At 42.4% G+C, this 20,377-nt stretch overlaps 1 protein-coding gene across 1 annotated transcript in view; it reads left to right on the forward strand.

Moving 5' to 3' along the window:
- Positions 1 to 19,996, forward strand: part of ntf3 (neurotrophin 3) — a 40,878-nt gene extending 20,882 nt beyond the window's left edge. The window contains exon 2 of the mRNA XM_023409966.2: positions 18,834 to 19,996. Within this exon, the coding sequence (XP_023265734.1) occupies positions 18,834 to 19,709 (876 nt within the window). The 3' untranslated portion in view covers positions 19,710 to 19,996. The remainder of the gene's footprint in view (positions 1 to 18,833) is intronic.
- Positions 19,997 to 20,377: the final 381 nt, after the last annotated feature.

The following is a 20,377-nucleotide window of genomic DNA, read 5'->3' on the forward strand; positions in this document are numbered from 1 at the left end:
GTCCACACTTTGAAACAGCTGTGTCCTTCATCCTATGTGGGCTCTGGGAACCTCACACACTGATGACTGTCATCTGGGTCACAATCCATAGCTGTGTCTCGAGTCATTCTTCGAATGATGCATTTAAAGACATTGGAGCGACTAGGGCTTCCCGTTTCAAAGGCTCCTTCAGATACGGACAAAGATCATGGCTCAACCCATCCTAAGATTCATCACATACCAGTGATGAATCGCTGTGGAATCACTTCTCAAAAACAGGAGTGTGGGAGACTCTGCAAATAAAACTGCAGGCTGGGATAATTAGGAAATTCTCCGTGGACTAGACCGTCTCATTTTGGTTTGGCCTCCGTAGATGATGACACGTTCATAGGCATTTGTAGGATGAGCCACAGCGTATATTTAGACATTAGAAATTTTTTTTAATGCCAACTGTCTTCATTCTGTGATCTTTCCTAAAATATAATATTAAAAATGAACATTATACTTGTATTCAACGCATAAAGCTTTTGAACAGAATTCTGTCCGCAATTATCTACTAGACTTTCAATGTAAATGCTCCTCTTACGAACCTTTGTGTTGTACTGTTGCTTCTGTCCTGCCTGTCTCATCTGCGTGTTTTTATTCTAGATATTTCAAGTATATTCCTAATACACGTCATCACCAGTGACTCCGACTACAGCGACTCTTGTTCTCTATCCTCTTCTGTGCTGCCCAGAGGCCTCAACACACTGCAACCGCCCCCTTTAGTGTCGAGGCAGAAAAACATTATAGGCAGAGAGGAATCCTGCGTTTCACCTCAACGACACTGTCGCCCTTGTTTGACCGTCTGTGTTGCTCCGTGAGCGTCTCACTACCAAACTAAACCACAGAAAGGGTTCGGGTTTCACGCTTGTGACACTATTATTTGGAAGTGTGAATGTCAAAGCAGCACCTCCTCAGCCTTTAATAGGTCTTTATTAATGTCCAACACCCTTAAGGCCTAAGCGGCGGCTGTTAAAACTTAATAGGTTTCTCCACTTGTGCTGTTCATGTGCAGGTTCAGCTTTTTATTTTTATTTTTACAGTTAAAGGGAGCACCACCTATTTCACACATCAGAAGGTGTTTACAGGTGTCGGGGAGTACTACTGTATGCTTTAGGCTACGTTAGCTGCTACTAGCATAACACACCCAAATCTCAAATTGTCTGCAGTTAAACTCGGGGTAATGAAGGTGCCAGGTTTGGACGAAGCCACTGGATTTTTTTATTTTTTTTTTAACGATCCATTGTACGACGCCAAATCAGTGGAGTGTTTTTTGGCAGAGCCACCGTGAAGCATATATAGCCTAGCTGTGCTGCAGCTCCAGCACAGTGGGAACCTGTTTGACTAATCTGATTGCTTTGCTGAAAGTGTTGGTTGTGTAACTGAGTTAGTAGAACACATGCACATGTAAAGCCGGCAGCGTCCGTCTGAAACAGGCAGTAAAAACAAAAAGGCTTGGAGGGCCTGTCTGAGAGCGTGACAAAAAAAAAAAAAAGATAGAAAAAGACTTGAATTAAAGTGGCGTGTTTGTTGTCCCTGTAGGGATTTGGGAGATCTCAGCGCTGATCTCAGAGCTGTGTTTGCACCATCAGGTTGGGATGACTCCATGAACAGAGATCTTTGGAGGCTGGTGGGCAGAGCACGTCATTACTGCTCTCCTCCTGCTGCACATGCAACAGTGAGTCTCTGATTAGTTAAGAGCAAGTGTCTTTACATTTATAGCCTGGCAGCCAAAACAGGAGTTTAATCGCTTGCCCTCAGACCCAGGGCCAGGACAACGTGGACACATGGAAGGTAAAATTTGTTTGATAGGATTTTTTTTTTTTTTTTTTTTTTTTAAGCATTTCCTTAATTGCAGGTGTGTTTATCTGAGAGGTAACTTCTCATGCTCGTCTTCCTCATGACTTATTTCCATGTGGACATTAAGATTGCTGTAACATACAGGCTCAAATGCGTAAAAGTCTGAGTTGATTTCCTCCTCCTCTTCCTTCCCTCTCCTCCCGAGGTGTCTGACAGCAGTTGGCTTGCCTTATTAAGCATTACTGCCAGTAGATTACCAGGCTGGCGTCCCAGTTACAATCAGTTCAGAGGTTAGACAGTGATTTGCTGGTCACTGTTGTTCATTCCAGCTTCTTAAAATAGCTTAATCTCCTCCCACTTTTATTTCTCTTTTAGCCTCCCTGCCATATTCGATCTTCAGTTTCTCCTCTTCCTGCTTCCTCTCCTGTTTTTCTTTTTTCTCCTGCCAGATTACAATGTTCAGCGTAGCTTTATGTTCTCCACTGCCACTTTGTTATGAGCCTTGTTCTTTTCCACCCCCCCCCCCCCCCCCCCTTTTTTTTTTTTTTTTTTTTTTTTTCCCCCCCCCCCCCCCATCCCCATTGAATTTTACAATCAGCAACCTCGGATCAGCCAGACCTTCTTGTTAAGCTCATGGAGGTTGGGAGGAATTCTTCAATTTCAACAATAAGATCTCAGTTTTCTAATTTAAGTGATTTAAGTACTCAACCTTGGTCACCATCAACTCCTGAAAGAAATACTGGCTCTTGAACTGCCAAGTCCAGACCAAGGCCCTGATCCAGACCAGACCATGTGTTACTTACAGTATTAAAGTTATGTTAGGACATATTTTCATTCCTAGTTCAATTTAACTTGTGTGATTGAATGTGTGCACATAGCCTACTTCAACACTAGTGTGTGTGCATGTGCGATATGAAATCAGATAGAGCCTCTGTTGTGTGTGTGTACCAGTTCCTATGTGTGCCTTCCCTCCAGTTCAGTAACAAGAAGCGGAATGTTGCTACCATGACGACGAGTTGTCACCATCACTTAGGGTGAACATTACACACCGATTCAGCAGCAGGATGTTGCTCTTAAAGTTTTTAAACAAAAGAAAAACTGATCCAGAGAAAAGAGAAGTGAGTGTGTGTTTGTACCACAGCTGCTTGTCTCTGTCTGGCGGCCACACGTGCCCAGATTTAGGCACTGGCTAGCTTACAGGCCAAATCAGCTGTCTTCCACAAGCCATCATGTTGGTGTACTGAATGTGTTAGTTAAAGTTCCTCTCCAGACATGTTTTAAATACTCTAGTGTGATTAATATTTTGTTTAACATGGTTAAACTAGGGCTGAAAGCACATGTACGTTTACTTCCTCTTTGAGAAATTCTGAAGTTTCATCAGAGAGACTCAGCCACATGTTTGAGCCTCAGTCAGACACAGACTCAGATGAGGAGTCTGTTGAGACCAGAACCAGAGACTAGCAGACGGATCAGAACAGTTAGCATAGATAGCATCTTTTACTTGTTTATGTTGTCTGTTAGCTTGTAACTGGCAGTGGCTGCTACAGTGTTAGTGGTTATGCTAATGTTAACTCTCTCTCTGTACTGACAAGGTTTCAGGTTTATTTAGTCCCGCCCCCCATCCCCACAAGCTGACAGGATTGGTTCCTTAGGTTTGTGACGTATGAAACCCTGGCTGTCTGAATCTGTTTTTATAAGACTCATTGGTTCACTGCAGGTCAAGGTGGAAACACTCAGTCATGGAATTGACTGATTATTTCACTTATCATATGTCTTGTATTATATAAAATCATCATATGGATGTTGAGGTTAAAAATAGATTAAAAAATAGCTGCAGGAGCAGCAGAAACAAATAAAGGTCACTTGCTAATAAATTAAAAAAATTACAGAGGGGGGTGAAAATCTGTGGCTGACTACAACAGCTCACATGGTAAATTAAGTATTATATCCACTTCCTACTCTTATTAGTTCCAGTCTTTTCATCTTTGTAAATGAACTGTGAATAAAACACAAGACGTCCTGATGTTTTTTCACATTAAAAGCTGACCTAAAAAGGGAAGTTTCTTGAGCTTGACATCGCCTGACGTGACTCTTGTTGGACTGTTGGAATGAGTGCTGTGGAAATGTAATTTACATTGTTTATGAAATAACCTTCATTCATGATGGTGCATCTGGACATCTGAGCTTAAATTCATATTTGGATCTTTAATAAAAAGCTTGCGCACCACTTGGCCTAATGCTGCACCATGTTCATCAGCTGGTCACTAATGTTGCAGGTAACCAAAGGAAAAAAGGAAAACCAAAACCATGAGCTAAAAGATGCTAAAATGCAGCTTTAATTTCTCATTCTTTCTCTCCTTTTCTTCCCTCTCATCTTTCTTCTCCACATCCTGGCACATTTCCACCGCCTCCCTCTGTTCCTGCTGCCTCACTGACCAGACGTCCACCAGGCTGCTCCTGTCATTACTCCTGTTAATCAGACAGACGGTCGCTGCCGGTAAACAGAGCTTCGCCTTTTGGTGCCCCTTACAATCCAGAGTTCACCAGGGTGGAGTGGAGGGGCGTGTGTGCAATTAGTTGTGCCAGTTGAGAGGATTAAAATCACCACCAGGGCCTGATGAGCCCACAATGCATCTGCACTCTGAACTCTGTAAGTCACTCACACACACACAGAATAAGTCCGGTAGCATTCTAGCCCCTGAACGATTTTTTATTCTTATTATTTATTATCTTATTATTATTTACTTATTTCTCTTATCGATTTAGTATTTTGGAAATTATGTAATATCTTCAGATATTTGTGTTGCAATTACATCGAACCCGACCTGTGGCCCTTTGCTGCATGTCATCCCCTGTCTCTCTTCCTGACTGTCCTGACTCTCTTTCACTGTGGCTATCAAAACAAAGGCTGCCCAAAAAAAACACTTTAAAATCTTGTTGCTGACAGCGAGGTGTCTGGATTTGCTATGCTTTACAAGCAGAGGAAAGATGAGGTGGATTACTCCTAAAGCAATGGTGTTCTATTGATTTCTTCTTTCCTTTTTTTTTTTATAAATAGAGGAACATTCATCCCACCATCCTGCCATAGTAAACGTTCAAGGACTGGTCCATGATGTTCCTGGTATTAGGATGTAAAATGATCTGTTTGACTGCAGAAGCATCACGTCTGCGTTTGCCTGGAAGCGACGAGGCCACTGTTGTGGTCTCATGTTTGTTTGAATTGGCCTGCAGTTCTGTTCTGTCTCTGTCCCTCAGGATCCACCGTGTACACAAAAACAACCGCTGACACGCACATGCACACGCACACGCACACACACAAAAACAAACAAGAAAAGGTTCCGCACATATTTATTCAGATACACACACACGCACACACACATGTGCTGTTCTGATTCATGTAGTCTACAGCTAACTTGGCAGATGCAGTGTGTGTACCCACTAATAAAAGCATATATAAGAGCTATACACACACACACACACACACACACACACACACATACACACAAACAGACTGTTTTGTCTCTGTGTTTCCCTCTGTTTCAAACACCAGTGTGTGGCTGCTCTCCTGTGTGTGTTAGGTTTACATTCCTCACGGTGGGCCACATCACTCAGAAATGCTCACACACACACAGACTGAGAGAGAGAGAAATAAAGCAAACCCCGACATGATCCGACTAACACTGCCACAGGCACATGCACATACACACCCTGACTCATGCTATGCTTTTTGGTTGGTCGGTTGTTTTAACGACTTTTTCCATGTTTTATGCTGAAAAGTTTCATTTCATAGACGTGAAAAAAGTAAAAATCTGAAATCGGAACATGTGGTAAAGCCATGTTGTCTGCGCCACTGCTACACTGCTGCCGCTGCACACAACCTTATCTTCACTTTTTTAATGCCACAGTTGAACCTTGAAGTAGAGAAGAGGATGATTGCAAAACATCTTGATGTTGGAGGGAGACAGAGAGCAGGAGGGTGGAGAGGAGAGGAAGAGGCAGCTGATGGTGAAACAGGAGGAAGGTTGAAAAACTGGGGCCAGGTTGCACAAAACACCTTAAGTTTTTGACGTAAGTAGGACACTTAAGATTTAATTTCTCCTTAGCTGAGGGAGTTACACAAAGTTGTGTCGTCCCCTTGTTTGATGGGAACTTCACTATGGTGTTCAGCAGACAGGTAAGAACGTTTGTTACTCAGTTATTGACATGGCACACCGTTGATCTGTGGAAATGAAATACCTCACCTGTAATTAAGTGGAAAGATCGCATTAACCCATTGAGCCGTACAGATCAATCATTAATTGTAAAGGAGCTGGAAGAGCACAGCTGTGGAAAGTAGAGCGATACAACTCTTGACTGATGGACAAATCATAAATTGACTGCCTGTCAAATCTATCATGTAAAATCAATTACTCATTGTCCTGCGTTTATTTTCTTTAATTATCGCCATAAACTCCCTCAATTTGGTTGATTTTAAGTGATTTTTAAAGGTCCTATATGTCTTCTTTGATTATAAAGCAGGTCTAGGTTCTATATAAATACTGTGAAAGTATCAAAGCCTCAGTCCACAGAGAAATGCACACAGCCTGTATTCAGAAACTGAACCTTAAAACCAGCCTTCAAGACTTCTGTAACTTTGTGATGTCACAACAAAGCAGTCACCGCTCAGAGCCTCCTGTCTTCTGATTGGCTCACCAACCTGTTGTTACTTGAGCTCCAGAGAGACGCCTGAGAGCGGAGATGTAAAACTACATTGAGATGGATTTTGGTTCTTAAAACCACAAATATATCTTCTTATGGATCAACATCTTAAGTTTAAGACCAAGATTAGTAGAAAATCTTTAACCACCATAACACCTTAAGGGTGTTTTGTCCAACTATTTTTATTTTAAGTAATCCTTAACTCAGCCTTTAAGGCAAATCTTAACTTAAGGTGTTTTGTGCAACTGGCGCCGGTTTTTTTGGAGGCGATGTGGAAAACAAACAATTGTTGATATCACCGTTTAAATCTGAACATAATGGTGCACACTTTCATTCATAGTGTTAGACTTCCTTGTGCACACAGAAAGTGACAACACACAGTCTCAGAGAGACACACACCTGACACATCACTGTGTGAACTGGGTGTGAATGTTGGATTGTTGGTTTTGTAATGTAACAAAAAATGGGTGAACACAAGACCCCGAAATAGGACATGATACACCTGAGGGGGGGGGTTTCACACACTGTGTGACAATCCAACAAGCTCCTCTGTTCTCTCTTTATTCACTGGTTAAATGAGAGTTTGAAGATTTTCTTGAAGCTTTGGAATGTGAGAGTAGTAGTTGGTGATTTGCTTTGCACTGCATGACTTTTCTGCCATAAGGCTTTGTTTACACTGAAGCTCAAATGTGACATTTCCTTGTAAGTGTTAGGCTCATTGCAGCATCACTTTATCATCTCTGCTGTGGATATCCAGACAATGCAGGTTTGTGACTTCTGGGTTTTTTTGGTGGGGGCTTGAAAGTAGAATGGGCTCTGATATCCCTTGTTATTCGCAGTGATCAGTATTATCCTCTGAACTGTGATGCCTCGTCCCCTTTGTGTTCACGCTCAAAGAAAACATGGACTCCACACATGCTGCACAAGCGCTGAGGTGTTCCCACCGAAATTTGGAAGCTGTTGAAAGTTCCCATGCGGGTGAGATGGATCTTTGCGACAATACATAACATCATCACATGTATGATAAGTCTATTAGCCATCCATCACCCCGCAGTGACACAGTCAGTGCAGCCGCACAGTACGTCACTGCGGAGGAAACCCGTCTGTGCTCCTGCTAAGACGCTGCCACACTCAGGCTGATTATCTGAATCAATCCCTCGGGTGTTAAAAGCTCAGAGGGCATGAGTCTGCAGCGTCTGCCTCAGCCTCCTGCAGACTGCAAGCAACAGGCACACTTTTTTTTTTTGCAACTATATCCTTGTGGCAGTACTTCCACCTTATATACCCATCACTCCGCTCACATCGGTGCACGGCTATCATATGCATTCATGCGCATTTCTGTGCGCAGCAGCTCTAAGCTTCAGCGCAGGCTTGTAGCAGATTAACAGCTTCAGTGAGCGTGGAGAGCAGGTGAGACGAGGATCTTGGCAGTTCACCCAGGTCTGTTTTCCAAGGAATGATTAGCACAGGTCTCTCAGCCGCAGGGAGGGAAAAAGAAAGTGAAATACAAGCACACCACGCAGCATACCTGTATGAGCTCTGCTGCACGGCACTATATTTTGGGGTGTTCAATGATTTTTGAGGTTGAGATTGTGCCTTCACTTTCTGGACAGATCTGCCTCCGTTCAACTGTGCAGCTTTCTCCTTTTCTTCGCAGATGTAGAATTTTGTTCTCTCCTCCCATCATAAAAACTTGCAGGGATGAACAGGAAGATGAAAACTGACTGAGTTGCGGGTAGTTGATCATGCAGGGTGGGGTGGGGTTATGAATTATATAATACTCGTCCTGTGTGAGAATTAGGCTTCAGAGAAGGATGAAAGCACAAGTGCAGAAATGAGTGAAGTGAGGATGAAGGAGTGTGAGATGATGAGCGCATGAAGGAGGGATGATGTCAGGAGGAGGGGGAGGCTGGCTGGACACTGACCTGATGGCTCTTGAGCCTCCCAAGCTGAAGTTATGAAGGGAGCAGAGGGAGGACTTTTTTTTTAACTTCTATTTCTGCAACAAGGCTTTCTTTTCATTTGGACGCTGAGTCCCTACAGATGCCTCCTGTGACCATTCTGATTTGACCTGAAGCTTCTGATTGATCACTTTTATGTAACGCAGGTCTTATGACGGTGAGTTGGGAGAAGTTGTGGTTTTTGTTTGTGTGTGTATAAGGTCATTACGTTTCTCCCGATCTGGTGAGACTAAGGTTATTGAATGATGGCTTCTTTTTTTTTTTTTTTTTAAGAATTTTTTAATCAAGATTATACAGAAATCTTGGGTTTTTTAGGGCATTTTTTGCCTTTATTCTGATAGTTGCAGTGCGAGAGAGACAGGAGAGTCAGGGAGAGAGAGAGAGAGAGAGAGAGAGAGGATCACATGCAGCAAAAGGCCACAGGTCGGACCCGAACCCGACCGCTGTGATTAGGACTAAGCCTTTATGGTACGCGCTCTACCAGGTGGACCACCAGGGTGCCCCTAGACATTTTGAAACATGGAAATACAGATTAGAGAAAGACAGAAGAAGAAGACTGTGTACATGTGAAAAAGTTTTCTTTTTTTTTTTACCTTGACCAACAGCTTCTGTGTTGATATGCTATATTAACTAAGTATATGAGTCAATTTTAGTTGAATTTCAGCATAAAAATGGAGTCTACAGTGGTAGGATGGGTTAGCTATGGGTGTCAACAGTTGCATCAGATTCCGGTTAATGACATTACTCAATCATACATTCATCTCCACATCCTGGAATGGGCAAGGCCAAGTGCTGCTGCTTGTTATTTTCAGGGTCAGAGTTTGTGTAATAAGAGGTTGGAGTTTGGGGCTGACTCTCTAAGAACCGCCTCATCAAGCCCTTGCCTGTCAGTGACAGTGAGTCAAGGCAGATAGAAACAAATCAGCCTTTGTCATGTGGTGGCTAATGTGCTACCAACGGTGTGAGTAACCATGAGAAAAGCCCTCAGGTTTACTGAAGGGCTGTAGATGAAGGTCAGGATCTCCTGGTGTGAGGAGTTGTTTCTGACTGGAGGTGAGGTGGAGTGTGTGGGACTGACAGGTGAGACGTCTGCAGGGATTCAGCCTGATCAGGACTGTTCTGTTGAAGAGGAAGCTGCGCCTGAAGGGTAATCTCTCAGTTTACTGCTATGTCTATGGTCATGAGCTCCCGTTAGGAGCTAAGAGGATACGATGAATAAGTCTGTTTATCTATGATATTGTTGGATGGCAACACTGTGAGCAGGAACTGTTGTGAAACGATCCCGGTTGGTGTACTGAAGGAAGCTGAGGTGGTCAGAAGAAAAACTTTTCTGTTTTTTCTCAAATGGAGCTGTCTGCTTTTCTTTTTCTTTTTTTTCCAGCTGGAGTTTGTTTTGGTTGAATTAATCACCACGTGTGTGAGACTGAAATGTGGCTGGACATTCATTCAAAAGACTCAAAATGAACCAGGACTGATAATTGAACATGATCATTGGCTATGGGGATATACACACATGATTATAGAGCTGACCATATATCATATGATTCCTTATAGTTACAAACTCATATTCAGATACTGCCTACAGATAGATCGAACATATGCATTCTGTCTCGTCTTCAACTGAGCTCTGAAAAACCCAAAATGAATAATAAACTTGATCCTGCACAGATTTTAAACTCTTACACCTGTTGGCTAATAACTGTAAAAGACACAATCAAACAATTAAAGTTGCAAGCAGACCCTCGCACTGTCACGCACATCGCAGCCATTGGACACCGCTCTTATGAGCAAGATGTCATTTCCTGTTTGGCGGCAGACGTATTGCATGTTTTGTATTACCACTTGTGTCCACTGTGTGGCGAGTCATGGGTTACTTCCTGTTTTCAGTAGGTGGCGCCATGACTATGACATCATGTAGATGTCTTCAGTGACTGCTATCAAACATTTGCAGTTTTGGGCAGATTGGTCAATGTATAATAACAACAACTTCCCGTTTCATGGCGAAACATTGATATTTCCCGCGCCGCCACAGCTACGCCGTTCAACAAAAAGCATGTTTGATTTAACGAGTAAGAGGCTGTAGGTGCTTTGAGCTACATGCTAACATCAGCATATTAATATACTCACAATGACAATGCTAAAATGTGTGTATGTCATGGTAATGTTTACCACGCTCAACATCTTAAGCCATGATCAAACTCCAGGACCAACACAGACTTACACGCAACCAGCGGATGAGCTTCTGTGGATACTAATCATAATAATAATAAGAATACATACTAAATGCACTGCATGAAATAAGTGTCTTTAGTGCAATATTTAGCACAAGTGCAGACGGTCCACTGAAGTGCAGACATTTAGCGTGGTCACAAACTTGGGGCTACACACAGACCTCCACACAGGGATCCATTCAGCCCTTCACACGATCTTCAGCAGATAACAAAGTTTACTTCACATGGACCCATGTGGCCAAGCAGAGTAGTGGAACTGGCCTTCAGTTTAGCATGCTATCATTTGCTAAGGAGCGTTGGTCGTATAGTCATTAGTTTTATAACTATTTGTCTCATAAAAATGGATTCAGTCACTTTTTATGTAGGAAAACCATCTTAAAGAAAATATTAATCAAAGCAGAGTCATTTTAATAGAATTTACAACATGTCTAGAGAGAAACTTTAAAAATTTGACTGGCATTAAATTAAAAGTTAAGGTATCATCACAGTCATTAGGCTTCATCGTCTGAGCATCGTGCTTCTCTGTACCAGATTTCATAGCAAAATCCAAGTAGTTTCTTTCGGATAGTTCAGTGTGGACCAACCAACACTGTGACATTTCCATCACAAGAGCCACTACGAGCCACGACTAAAAAATTACAGCAGCTATGAGCTCAAACATGTGCAGTGATTCAGCTTTAATTTCATTTTTTGTGTTTTAAAAGTCTGTCAGGAGATTATTTATAAGCTGCACAGGCTTGCCTTAAAGTTTAGCACCTCTTTAAAAAAGAGAAGCCGATCAAGACAAAGTCCAGCTGAAACACGTCTTCAGTGTCTTTATCAGGTACTTTTGATTATGTATTCCACACCTCTAGCACAGGAAAGCTTTCTAACATAGGCGCCTCCTTTAAAATCTTTATAGTAATTAAAGGAAACAAGGCCCTATTTGTCTGTGGCAGGATGTATGATTTTTAAGGGAGAGATTCATTGTTCAATCCAGGCAGATTTTTTTTGACTGGAGCCGTCTGGTTCAGAACACACTTAGCCAATATTCATAATAAATTAATGGGGAGTCACATGGTGTTGTGGTGGTGGGGCACGACAAGGCCCCAAAAACCTGCATTCCAGCTTCACCCAGTTCTGTGACTATTTTCAGGCCACAGTACCATCTGAATGTCACATGAAAAATATATTTTCCTTGAGCAATTATCCATTTAAGTGTGAAGCACAGCACTCAGAGGCACACGGTGAATTTCTTGTAAACATGCCTACTGCTGTGTCGAATCCCTCCCTGTCTGAGGGGGGGGGTCAGTTAAAGGAAAAGTTGTGAGCTTGCGAAAGAGATGCTGATGGTTATCTCTCCCTAAAAGCAGTCACGTTACGTAGTCCCTGTGCTGATAACCTGTAGATGAATGTGAGGAATCCCCTGAATGTTTTGCTGTTTCAAATGTTTCTTCTTTTCCAGTAATTTACAGTACGTACACTGCACTTACTCTAGAGGTAACACACAAGCTCGCATTCAGAGGTTAAAGGGCCATCCACACCAAGAACAATAACAATGTGAGCATTCACACTTTTTCTCAAAAGGTGGCGCCAAACACACACTTCATACTCCAGCTGTGTCAGAGCAAAACACAAAACATTGATTCTGAGGGTTAGCACATCTGCGTCCCAGCTGTTGTTCTTATTAGCATCTTCATAAATATTTGTTTTATGAAACCGTGGGTGGGTTTTTTGAACATCAATGATGACTTTCTCAGCCGCTGTGTTGAACATGACGTGTTAACCCGTCCACCAAGTGGCATACTTACCACTTTACTTCCGAGTAACGGGCCAAAGTGCCACTAGTGGGTGCAGCAGGCTGGCAAGTAAGTGGTGCTGTATTGACCTAGTAATGTTATTATTATGGATGGCCCAATTGATCGGCCGATTTCCATTAAAAATATATGAAGCAAAGTCTCAACTCCACACACGCTCCACCTCTTTGCCATTTTTTGGATTAACTGGGAGTTAGGTAGAGTCTGGCACTGCCAAGATGGCGATTGCAGAGCAGCTCACTTTGAGCTTCAAAAGCGCTCTTCAGAAACTTATGGGTGATGTCATGCAGGCTAGGTCCATCTTTATATACAGTCTATGGTTCTACTGTCTGTAGATTTATCTGTAATTTATTGGCTGTTAGTATTTCGTGCAGGTTTGTCAAATTGCTTTTAAAATGATGCCAAGGATATCGTTTACCACAGTTTGGTTGCTGTCATCCACTTGAGTCAGAACAATTTTTACAGTTATTGTTCTTGGTGTGGACAACCCTAAAGAGGGTTAAGAAATTCTCAGGCTTTTTTGGCTGATGACAACTTTAAATCCAACAGAAAATCATGAACTTGCTCAGACCTCAAGCTCAAGGCAGTGCTACTTTTAGTGCATCCAGTAATTTTGGCAATGAAAGGGTGGTAACTGGTTTCTAACCTTGTATGCTACCAGTTCCAGCCAATGGTAGGGTCAGCAATACACTTGCAAAGAGTAAAAGTTGGGGTATGCTCAAACACACAAAGTTATGTGAAGCCTGCCATCTTAGAAAGGTGTGTGTCGAATCGTACAAATGGAAATGACAACACACTTTTTAAATCAAAAGGAATAGTGTTTCACTTATACACACAAATTTGACAGAGGTAGCTGTATGAAGAAAAAAGGTCCTGTTTACACACGTCATTTGAAATGTACCGTATGTGGAATACACTTTAATTTCCACTTAGCCACATCTATGCATCTTTGTTAGCCTGATTGCTATGTCTTGGTTTTCTAGGCAAAATTCAAATCAGAACAGATGCAACCACATGCATGATTCACAATTATAGACATTTATTAGACTTCCTCAAGCTCTAAGTCACCCTGCTCGCTCACCCATAGAGATCAATGCTTATCATGTAGTCGCACTGATCGGGGACGAGATAATTGCAGTGCAGTCCATATTCCATATGATTTTATGAGTTGAAATCACTGGAGCCGCCTTTCTTCCCGTCTCCAGCAACGGGGAGAATGACGACTAATTTTAGTGGAATTTCAGTGCAACTTTATCACAAGGGACAGAGGCCACTTCCACAGACTTGGGAGGAGTAAAGACACATAACTGAATGATTCTCGGAGCGATGAAGGCATTTAGACCATCTCAACATCTGGTGAGCAATCAGATTTCAATCCATTTTGAATGCTTGCATGAATTTACACAGAGCTTTGCTTTGAGATAAGATCGAAAAAAAAGATAAAAATTAGAATTTGGACACTTTCAGCTGCTGTGTGTGAATCGAGGCAACTAAAGACAGGAAAAAAGAGCTTGTTAGTTTTGTTGTTGCACAATCGTGTCTGAAAATACATTCACTTTGATGCCTTTGAAACAGGTGGACTCATAATATCCTGACAGTCTTTTGCTGCACACCAATATATTTTATTGCATTTTGTCTTTCGGGAGCATTAACATCTGTCACCTTGTTCTATTTTCCCTTATCTCTTACACACATACACACACACACACACACACACACACACACACTTTGACTTTCAATGACTAAATTTATTCCCAAACCTTGGTGTAACCAACACCTCATTATGAGCCTAACCCTCAACTCAAGTCCTTGTCCTGAAATAACTTCTGGTACTGCTGAGGACGGGCAGAGTGTCCTCACTGGGGAGGTGTTTCCTCGTTTTCCTGTCCTTGAGCAGACATTTGTTCCGACAATACACATAGAAATACAGAAGACACACACACACATTTTCTCATTATCACCCTGCTCACTGAGCAAATTATCACTCACCCACCAAGCCTCATTAGCCTCTGCCAGCCTGAATGTCAACATCATAAACTACAGTGAAGGTTTTTATGACTGTGATTATGGCAGCAGGAGGGGAAATTAATTTGTCTGACTAAAGGCAGTTTCACGGGCCAGGCGCCTGATTTACAAAGAGATCCTTATTCATACACTTGGATTTAATAACTACAGCAGACGGAAAGAAGCCGAGAGAAAACTGAAGGTTATGTCAATGTCACATTAAGTGCTTAATGTCACATTATCAGAATGTCATAACTTTGACTTTTATAACTTTGGTGACCAGGGGTTCTGCCTTTACCATGCAGGAGTAGCTTGGGACACTGTGGAAAAGAGGCTGGAGCAGGATTAATGCAGTGGACTTAGAACACGTGCTCTTCTTACGCCTTTTAGAAGCAGCCACAAACATAATGTACCTATGAAACATGATGTTATATAAATAGATATAAGTATGTGATGTTCAGATATGTTCTGAAACAAAAATGTTGAAATTACTTTTTGAGCAAACTATGTGTTTTGTCTGGGCTGCATTTATGTGCAAGTTCAAACTATAGATTAATGAATAAATCATGAATCACTCATTTGTTAAATCCATGAGTCATGGTTGTTTACATTCACGGCAGCAAAAGAAAAGTTTCATATTTAATTAATTTAAGACCTTTCATTATGGTTGGTTTTTAAATAGCTTCAGTCACCACACTGAAGTGTTGGTATTTATTCACGGCAGTTTACTGCTCAGTTGTACCGCTTTTTAATTGATTGGGTGGCTAAAACTGTTTTTTGTTGGCTTGTTTTAAATTGGGCTACTCTTTGTTAGATTGGGGTTTGCTAAACCAAGTCTATGAATGAAATGTAACACCAGTAAGTCAGTGAGGTATAGTGCTTCGTATGTAGTGCACTTATGACACACGGTTTAGTTTAACTTATCACATAATCAAATGTTAGACTGATTTTATGATCAGTTTCATCATGTTCAGAAGATGAAGCAGAAGCTAAACATCTAGCTAAGCAGTATTATTGGACAATAACATGGATGTAGTTGGTTGTAATTAATGTAGAAATCAGCAACATAGGTGATTGAACACAAGTAGTTTGTATTGTGAATGATTTTATTTACTTATTTGTGTCGAGCAAATGAAGCAGCATTAGAAAAATCCATTCAGAGGATAATTTGCAGTGCAGGAAGAGGTCAAAGTAAGTTAATAAGCTAGGCTATAACATAGCTAAGCTAGCTTTCATTTCCACCAGCACTGTGGAAGCAGCAGAAGCTGTCCAAGTGTAACAGCCTGACTTTGTCATGTTTCTTTACAAATGAAAAGAAAGGTCAGAAGAGTGAATGATGACTGAGAGCATATTTTGCTGCTATTTCATCCCTACTTGGTAACGTTAGCTAGGTAGAAAAAAAATTGAATTCACTGTGCTGCTCTGAAGCTACTGGCAGATACTGGCAACTTTTAAGGTGGAATGTTTTCTTGCGTGTTACTCAGTGCATGAGTTGATGCTGTGAATCAATCAATACACCTTAAATGTCAATATGACAACTCTGACCACTCCATTAGTTTTTAATTAGTTCTCTTGAGTAACATATGCTTTAGTGATGATTGGATCTTCAAGTTCTTAAATTTCAACTGGAGTTGTTAAAGTGCAAATATTCTATTTCCTTACTTAAGATATAAAAGTGGCGAAGTGTTAGTGTGGTGTACTCCTATAGCACTACACCTGTTGGTGAAGTGAACCCACGCACAGTGCACACTTTCATGTGCACCCTGAATGACAGGCACACAGAGAGGGTCAGTGGAGAGACTGACACTACAGGGCCAGTAAAAAACTTTACAAATTTCGTTGAAATCCCACCGGAATTTGCCCTGCCATGCCCGATGGTCAGCCCCACTGTGAAAGGCTTTCTTGTACCTGGGTAGTGTGTGCGGTAATACGCTAAATATACCTTTCTCTCTCCTTTCTTTCTCCTCTTCATGGTGTTGCCACATGTCTCCACTTTACCCATTGTTTCAAATTAAAAGCCCTCTGCTGAGTAATTACGACTTGCCGACAGCGGTGGCAACAGCTGCTCAACAAAATATCACATCCCCCATCAGACTTAAAAAAACTATTTTATTTCATTCATGTTGGACAGACCAAAAACTCCTCTCCAATATGAAACAAGTAGTAGAAAAAGCTGTACATAATGACAATTGTTTGGGTTTGAGCCTCTGACTGGGCTATTTGGTGTAAGACAAATCTCACTCTGTGTGTGTGTGTGTGTGTGTTTGCACGCGTGCATGTCTTTGATTGTAAGGTGACATTGCTGCTGAACAGATGCCCCTCCCCTCATTAACAGATGTATCATTAAGTCATTATACTGCTGATGGGAACAAGTCACCTCTTTTTGTTTGCTGCCGTCTGTTTGTTCAACCCACACCGCTTCTCTCCTTCTCTCTCTGAAAGACATGGGAACCTTTAGTTTTACAGAGAATGCGTGTGTACACTGGATTGCAACATAAACAACTTCCCATCCCTCTATAAAATGCACATCGCCACCTGCTTATCTGTAGGAATACCATAATTACTCTGGGTGACACAGAAGAAAAGCATGCTGGTATTTTTTTAAGGTTAAGGGCTTAATTCATTTAAGTGTAATAATTTGAGGGGGCTGTTAATTTAGCAGAGGGGGCCCACACATCTGAGGGAAACCCCTGTGGTTACAAAACATTCTTGTGCTGTCAAAGCTGAAAAGTTAAGAGGGAAATCTGCTTTGTTTTTACCCTGCAAGTCAGAGAGAGACTGTTCTTCTGATAGTTGAGGAGAATTTCAAACGTGTAAAAGGGGCATGAAAGTGCAGCAGAGAACACGAGGTACAATTCTTGTCATTCTTATGTTGCTGGTGACCAAGTTTGGGTCACATAGGCGAGTGCACAAATACTGAATAATGTTTTCTCAGAGCAGCTTCATGAAGTGTACAGAGATGAGAGTGGTATCAATCTTTACCTAACTCCCAGCAGATGAATGCAAATAATTAATCCCCATGTGTCCCAAAATGTCAAAACTCTTTAAATGTTTAAATGTTGGAGGATTATCTGAGTGACAAAAAAAAAAAAAACTGAAACGAAAGAAATGAATTGAAAAAAAGAACAACAAAAACACTTCCAACATGTTCATGTTAGCTGCTGGCCAACAGTGGAAGACTGTGGCGGCAGTTGGAGGCTGTTCATATGTGGAACTTTATGAATGAGGGTTAGTCAGTCTGCTTTCCTCAAGGGAAAAAAAAGTATAAAAATAAGACCAAAACAGTTTTTCTGAGAACTCTTAAGTAGCAATAACACCTCCCTGGGGCTGACACCACCAGCCCATCCTGATCCACGCTGACTGGGAATAAGCATGTGGCACATCAACATTGAATTTTCAAGGCATGCACAGACATACACAAGCATAAGAATACTGCTCTCCGACATGATGTTATTCCGTGCAGATCTCCACTGATCACCACAGGGGTTTTAAACTCAAGCGACCAAAGGGCTCCAACTTCTTAAGGCTGTTTATGGCACCAGAGCTCAGGACATAACCTCAGCCAAAAGATGATTGCAGTAAATACACATGTTCTTCTGTGGGAGGCCGTAAGCCGAGAACCACGGCGCAGCAGCTGTGATGCAATCTGTAACTAACATGTCCAACACGTGTGTTTTTGATTGACTCCACATCGAGGAGTTGTAAGGAGCCATGAAGACTGCAGGAGAAAAGAGACACCATGACTGATACTTTAACAAAAGAAGAAGAAAAAGATAACCTGTCTACTTAATAGCCCAGTTGACTTAAACGCTGATTCCAGTTGTTTGACAGCCTAACCTATCATTACATATAAACCAGAACAATTTGACCTTTAGTAACTCTCTTATAAACCAACAGCAGCTGGGTGTTCCCATCAGAATCATCCTGCTGGTCCAGGGATTCAAATTGGCAACTTTCCCATCACAAAACTGCATCTCCACCATAAAGGGACCTTATTGAGACAGGGCTGTGTGTGTGTGTGCACGTAGTGTCATTCTGCTCGCTTTAAATGCTCGTGCCAAGCGTTTCCATGTCTCACTCTGAACAGAATTGTGGGTGTTTTACAGCCACATGGTATGTTGTACATGTAGCAGCATGTTCTTCTTCATACCGAGACATGCACACACAGCTGCTGTTATTTACATCATGGTAACTGACAGGAAACCAAAGGCTCCCACAAGAGTTTCACAAGGCTCATCAGTGAATGGTGCAGAGAGGCTTTTTGTGGTTATTGTTACTTAAGAAGGAAAATGAGTTAAGTCTGTCTCTGTTTGTCTTTTCAGATCTTACAGGTGAATCTAGTGATGTCCATCCTGCTGTATGTGATGGTCCTCGTGTACCTCTATGGTATCCAGGCAACCAACATGGATAGCAGTCACCAGGGGCAACAGCAGCCGAGTCCCGATCCTTTAAACTCTCTTATCATCCAGCTGCTTCAGGCCGACCTGACGAGGGGGAAGATCAGGGCGAATCAGAGCCAACAGGGTAAAAGCAGGGACACGGAGCCCCAGGACACGCTGCCTCCTCTCCTCAGTGCTAACTTTCCATTAGAGGACCAGGGCGATGCGGAGCAGTGGGGGACGGGGGGTCGCAGCGGCGGGAGCAGTGAAGGCGTGATGGACCAGCAGGTGATGCTGTTGAACTCTGACCTTATCAGGCAGCACAAGCGGTACAACTCACCCCGGGTGCTGCTGAGCGACCGACCGCCCCTGCAGCCGCCGCCGCTGTATCTCGCTGACGACTTTGTGAGCAGCGGACCGGAGGGCGGGGCGGCGGGAAACAAGACACGAAGGAAGCGTTACGCTGAGCACAGAAGCTACCGCGGGGAATATTCTGTCTGTGACAGCGAGAGCCAGTGGGTGACAGATAAAACCCAGGCGGTGGATACCAGGGGGGACCCTGTTACTGTGCTGGCCAAAATTAAAACCAGTGCCACGCAGGACATTAAACAGTACTTTTATGAGACGCGCTGCCGGACCCCCAGGCCCTTTAAGGGGGGCTGCAGGGGCATTGACGACAAGAACTGGAACTCGCAGTGCAAGACGACACAGACGTACGTTCGAGCGCTGACGCAGGTTCGCAATTCAGTGGGCTGGAGGTGGATACGCATAGACACGTCGTGTGTCTGCGCGTTGTCAAGGAAACGTCACAGGACGTAAACACAACAACCCGAGCCCTGCTGGGGACTACCTGTTTGGAATTCTACTTCCTATGTAGGATTTTACTTCCTGTTCTCAAAGCTCCCCCACCACAGGATTATGTGTCACGGTGGTGCAGAGCAACAATCTGCTAAACAACGATGCTTCTACTGAAGAAATCTTGGGTCCTTCAAAACAATATTTCACATTAACGTGCTGAAAATCCACAAACCGGCGCTGCACCGCTGTTATGGAAGAACTCGCTCGAGAAGGGGCAGGGAGGGAGGGCCTGAGTGTGTGAGGGAGAACTGTACATATAAATTATTTAAATTATATGAAATGCATGTAGTTTTACATGTTATTATATATACATATATATATGTTCGTGTATGTATGTATATATATATATATATATATATATATATGACGTATGAATATATTTGTGTTATTTATTGAAAGAAGTTTTCAAAAGGAAAAAAAAAATGTCTATAAAAAAGGAATGAAACAAGCTATGAACTCATTTTGAGACTATGATACAGAGCTGGGCTGCAAAGGTGCTTCACAGTAAGACTTTACATGTGCCTTGACCAGAGTGGCTGCAGAGCAGAGAGATATGACACAGAAGCTCACAGACAGCAGTTGCCACATATGTTTTTTTGGGGGTGAACCTGAGAAGTGACAGAGCTGCA

Source organism: Seriola lalandi, unplaced genomic scaffold (assembly GCF_002814215.2).
Source record: "Seriola lalandi dorsalis isolate HSWRI2012SDOR001 ecotype SW California unplaced genomic scaffold, Sedor1 jcf7180002054410, whole genome shotgun sequence".
Lineage (NCBI taxonomy): Eukaryota > Metazoa > Chordata > Actinopteri > Carangiformes > Carangidae > Seriola > Seriola lalandi.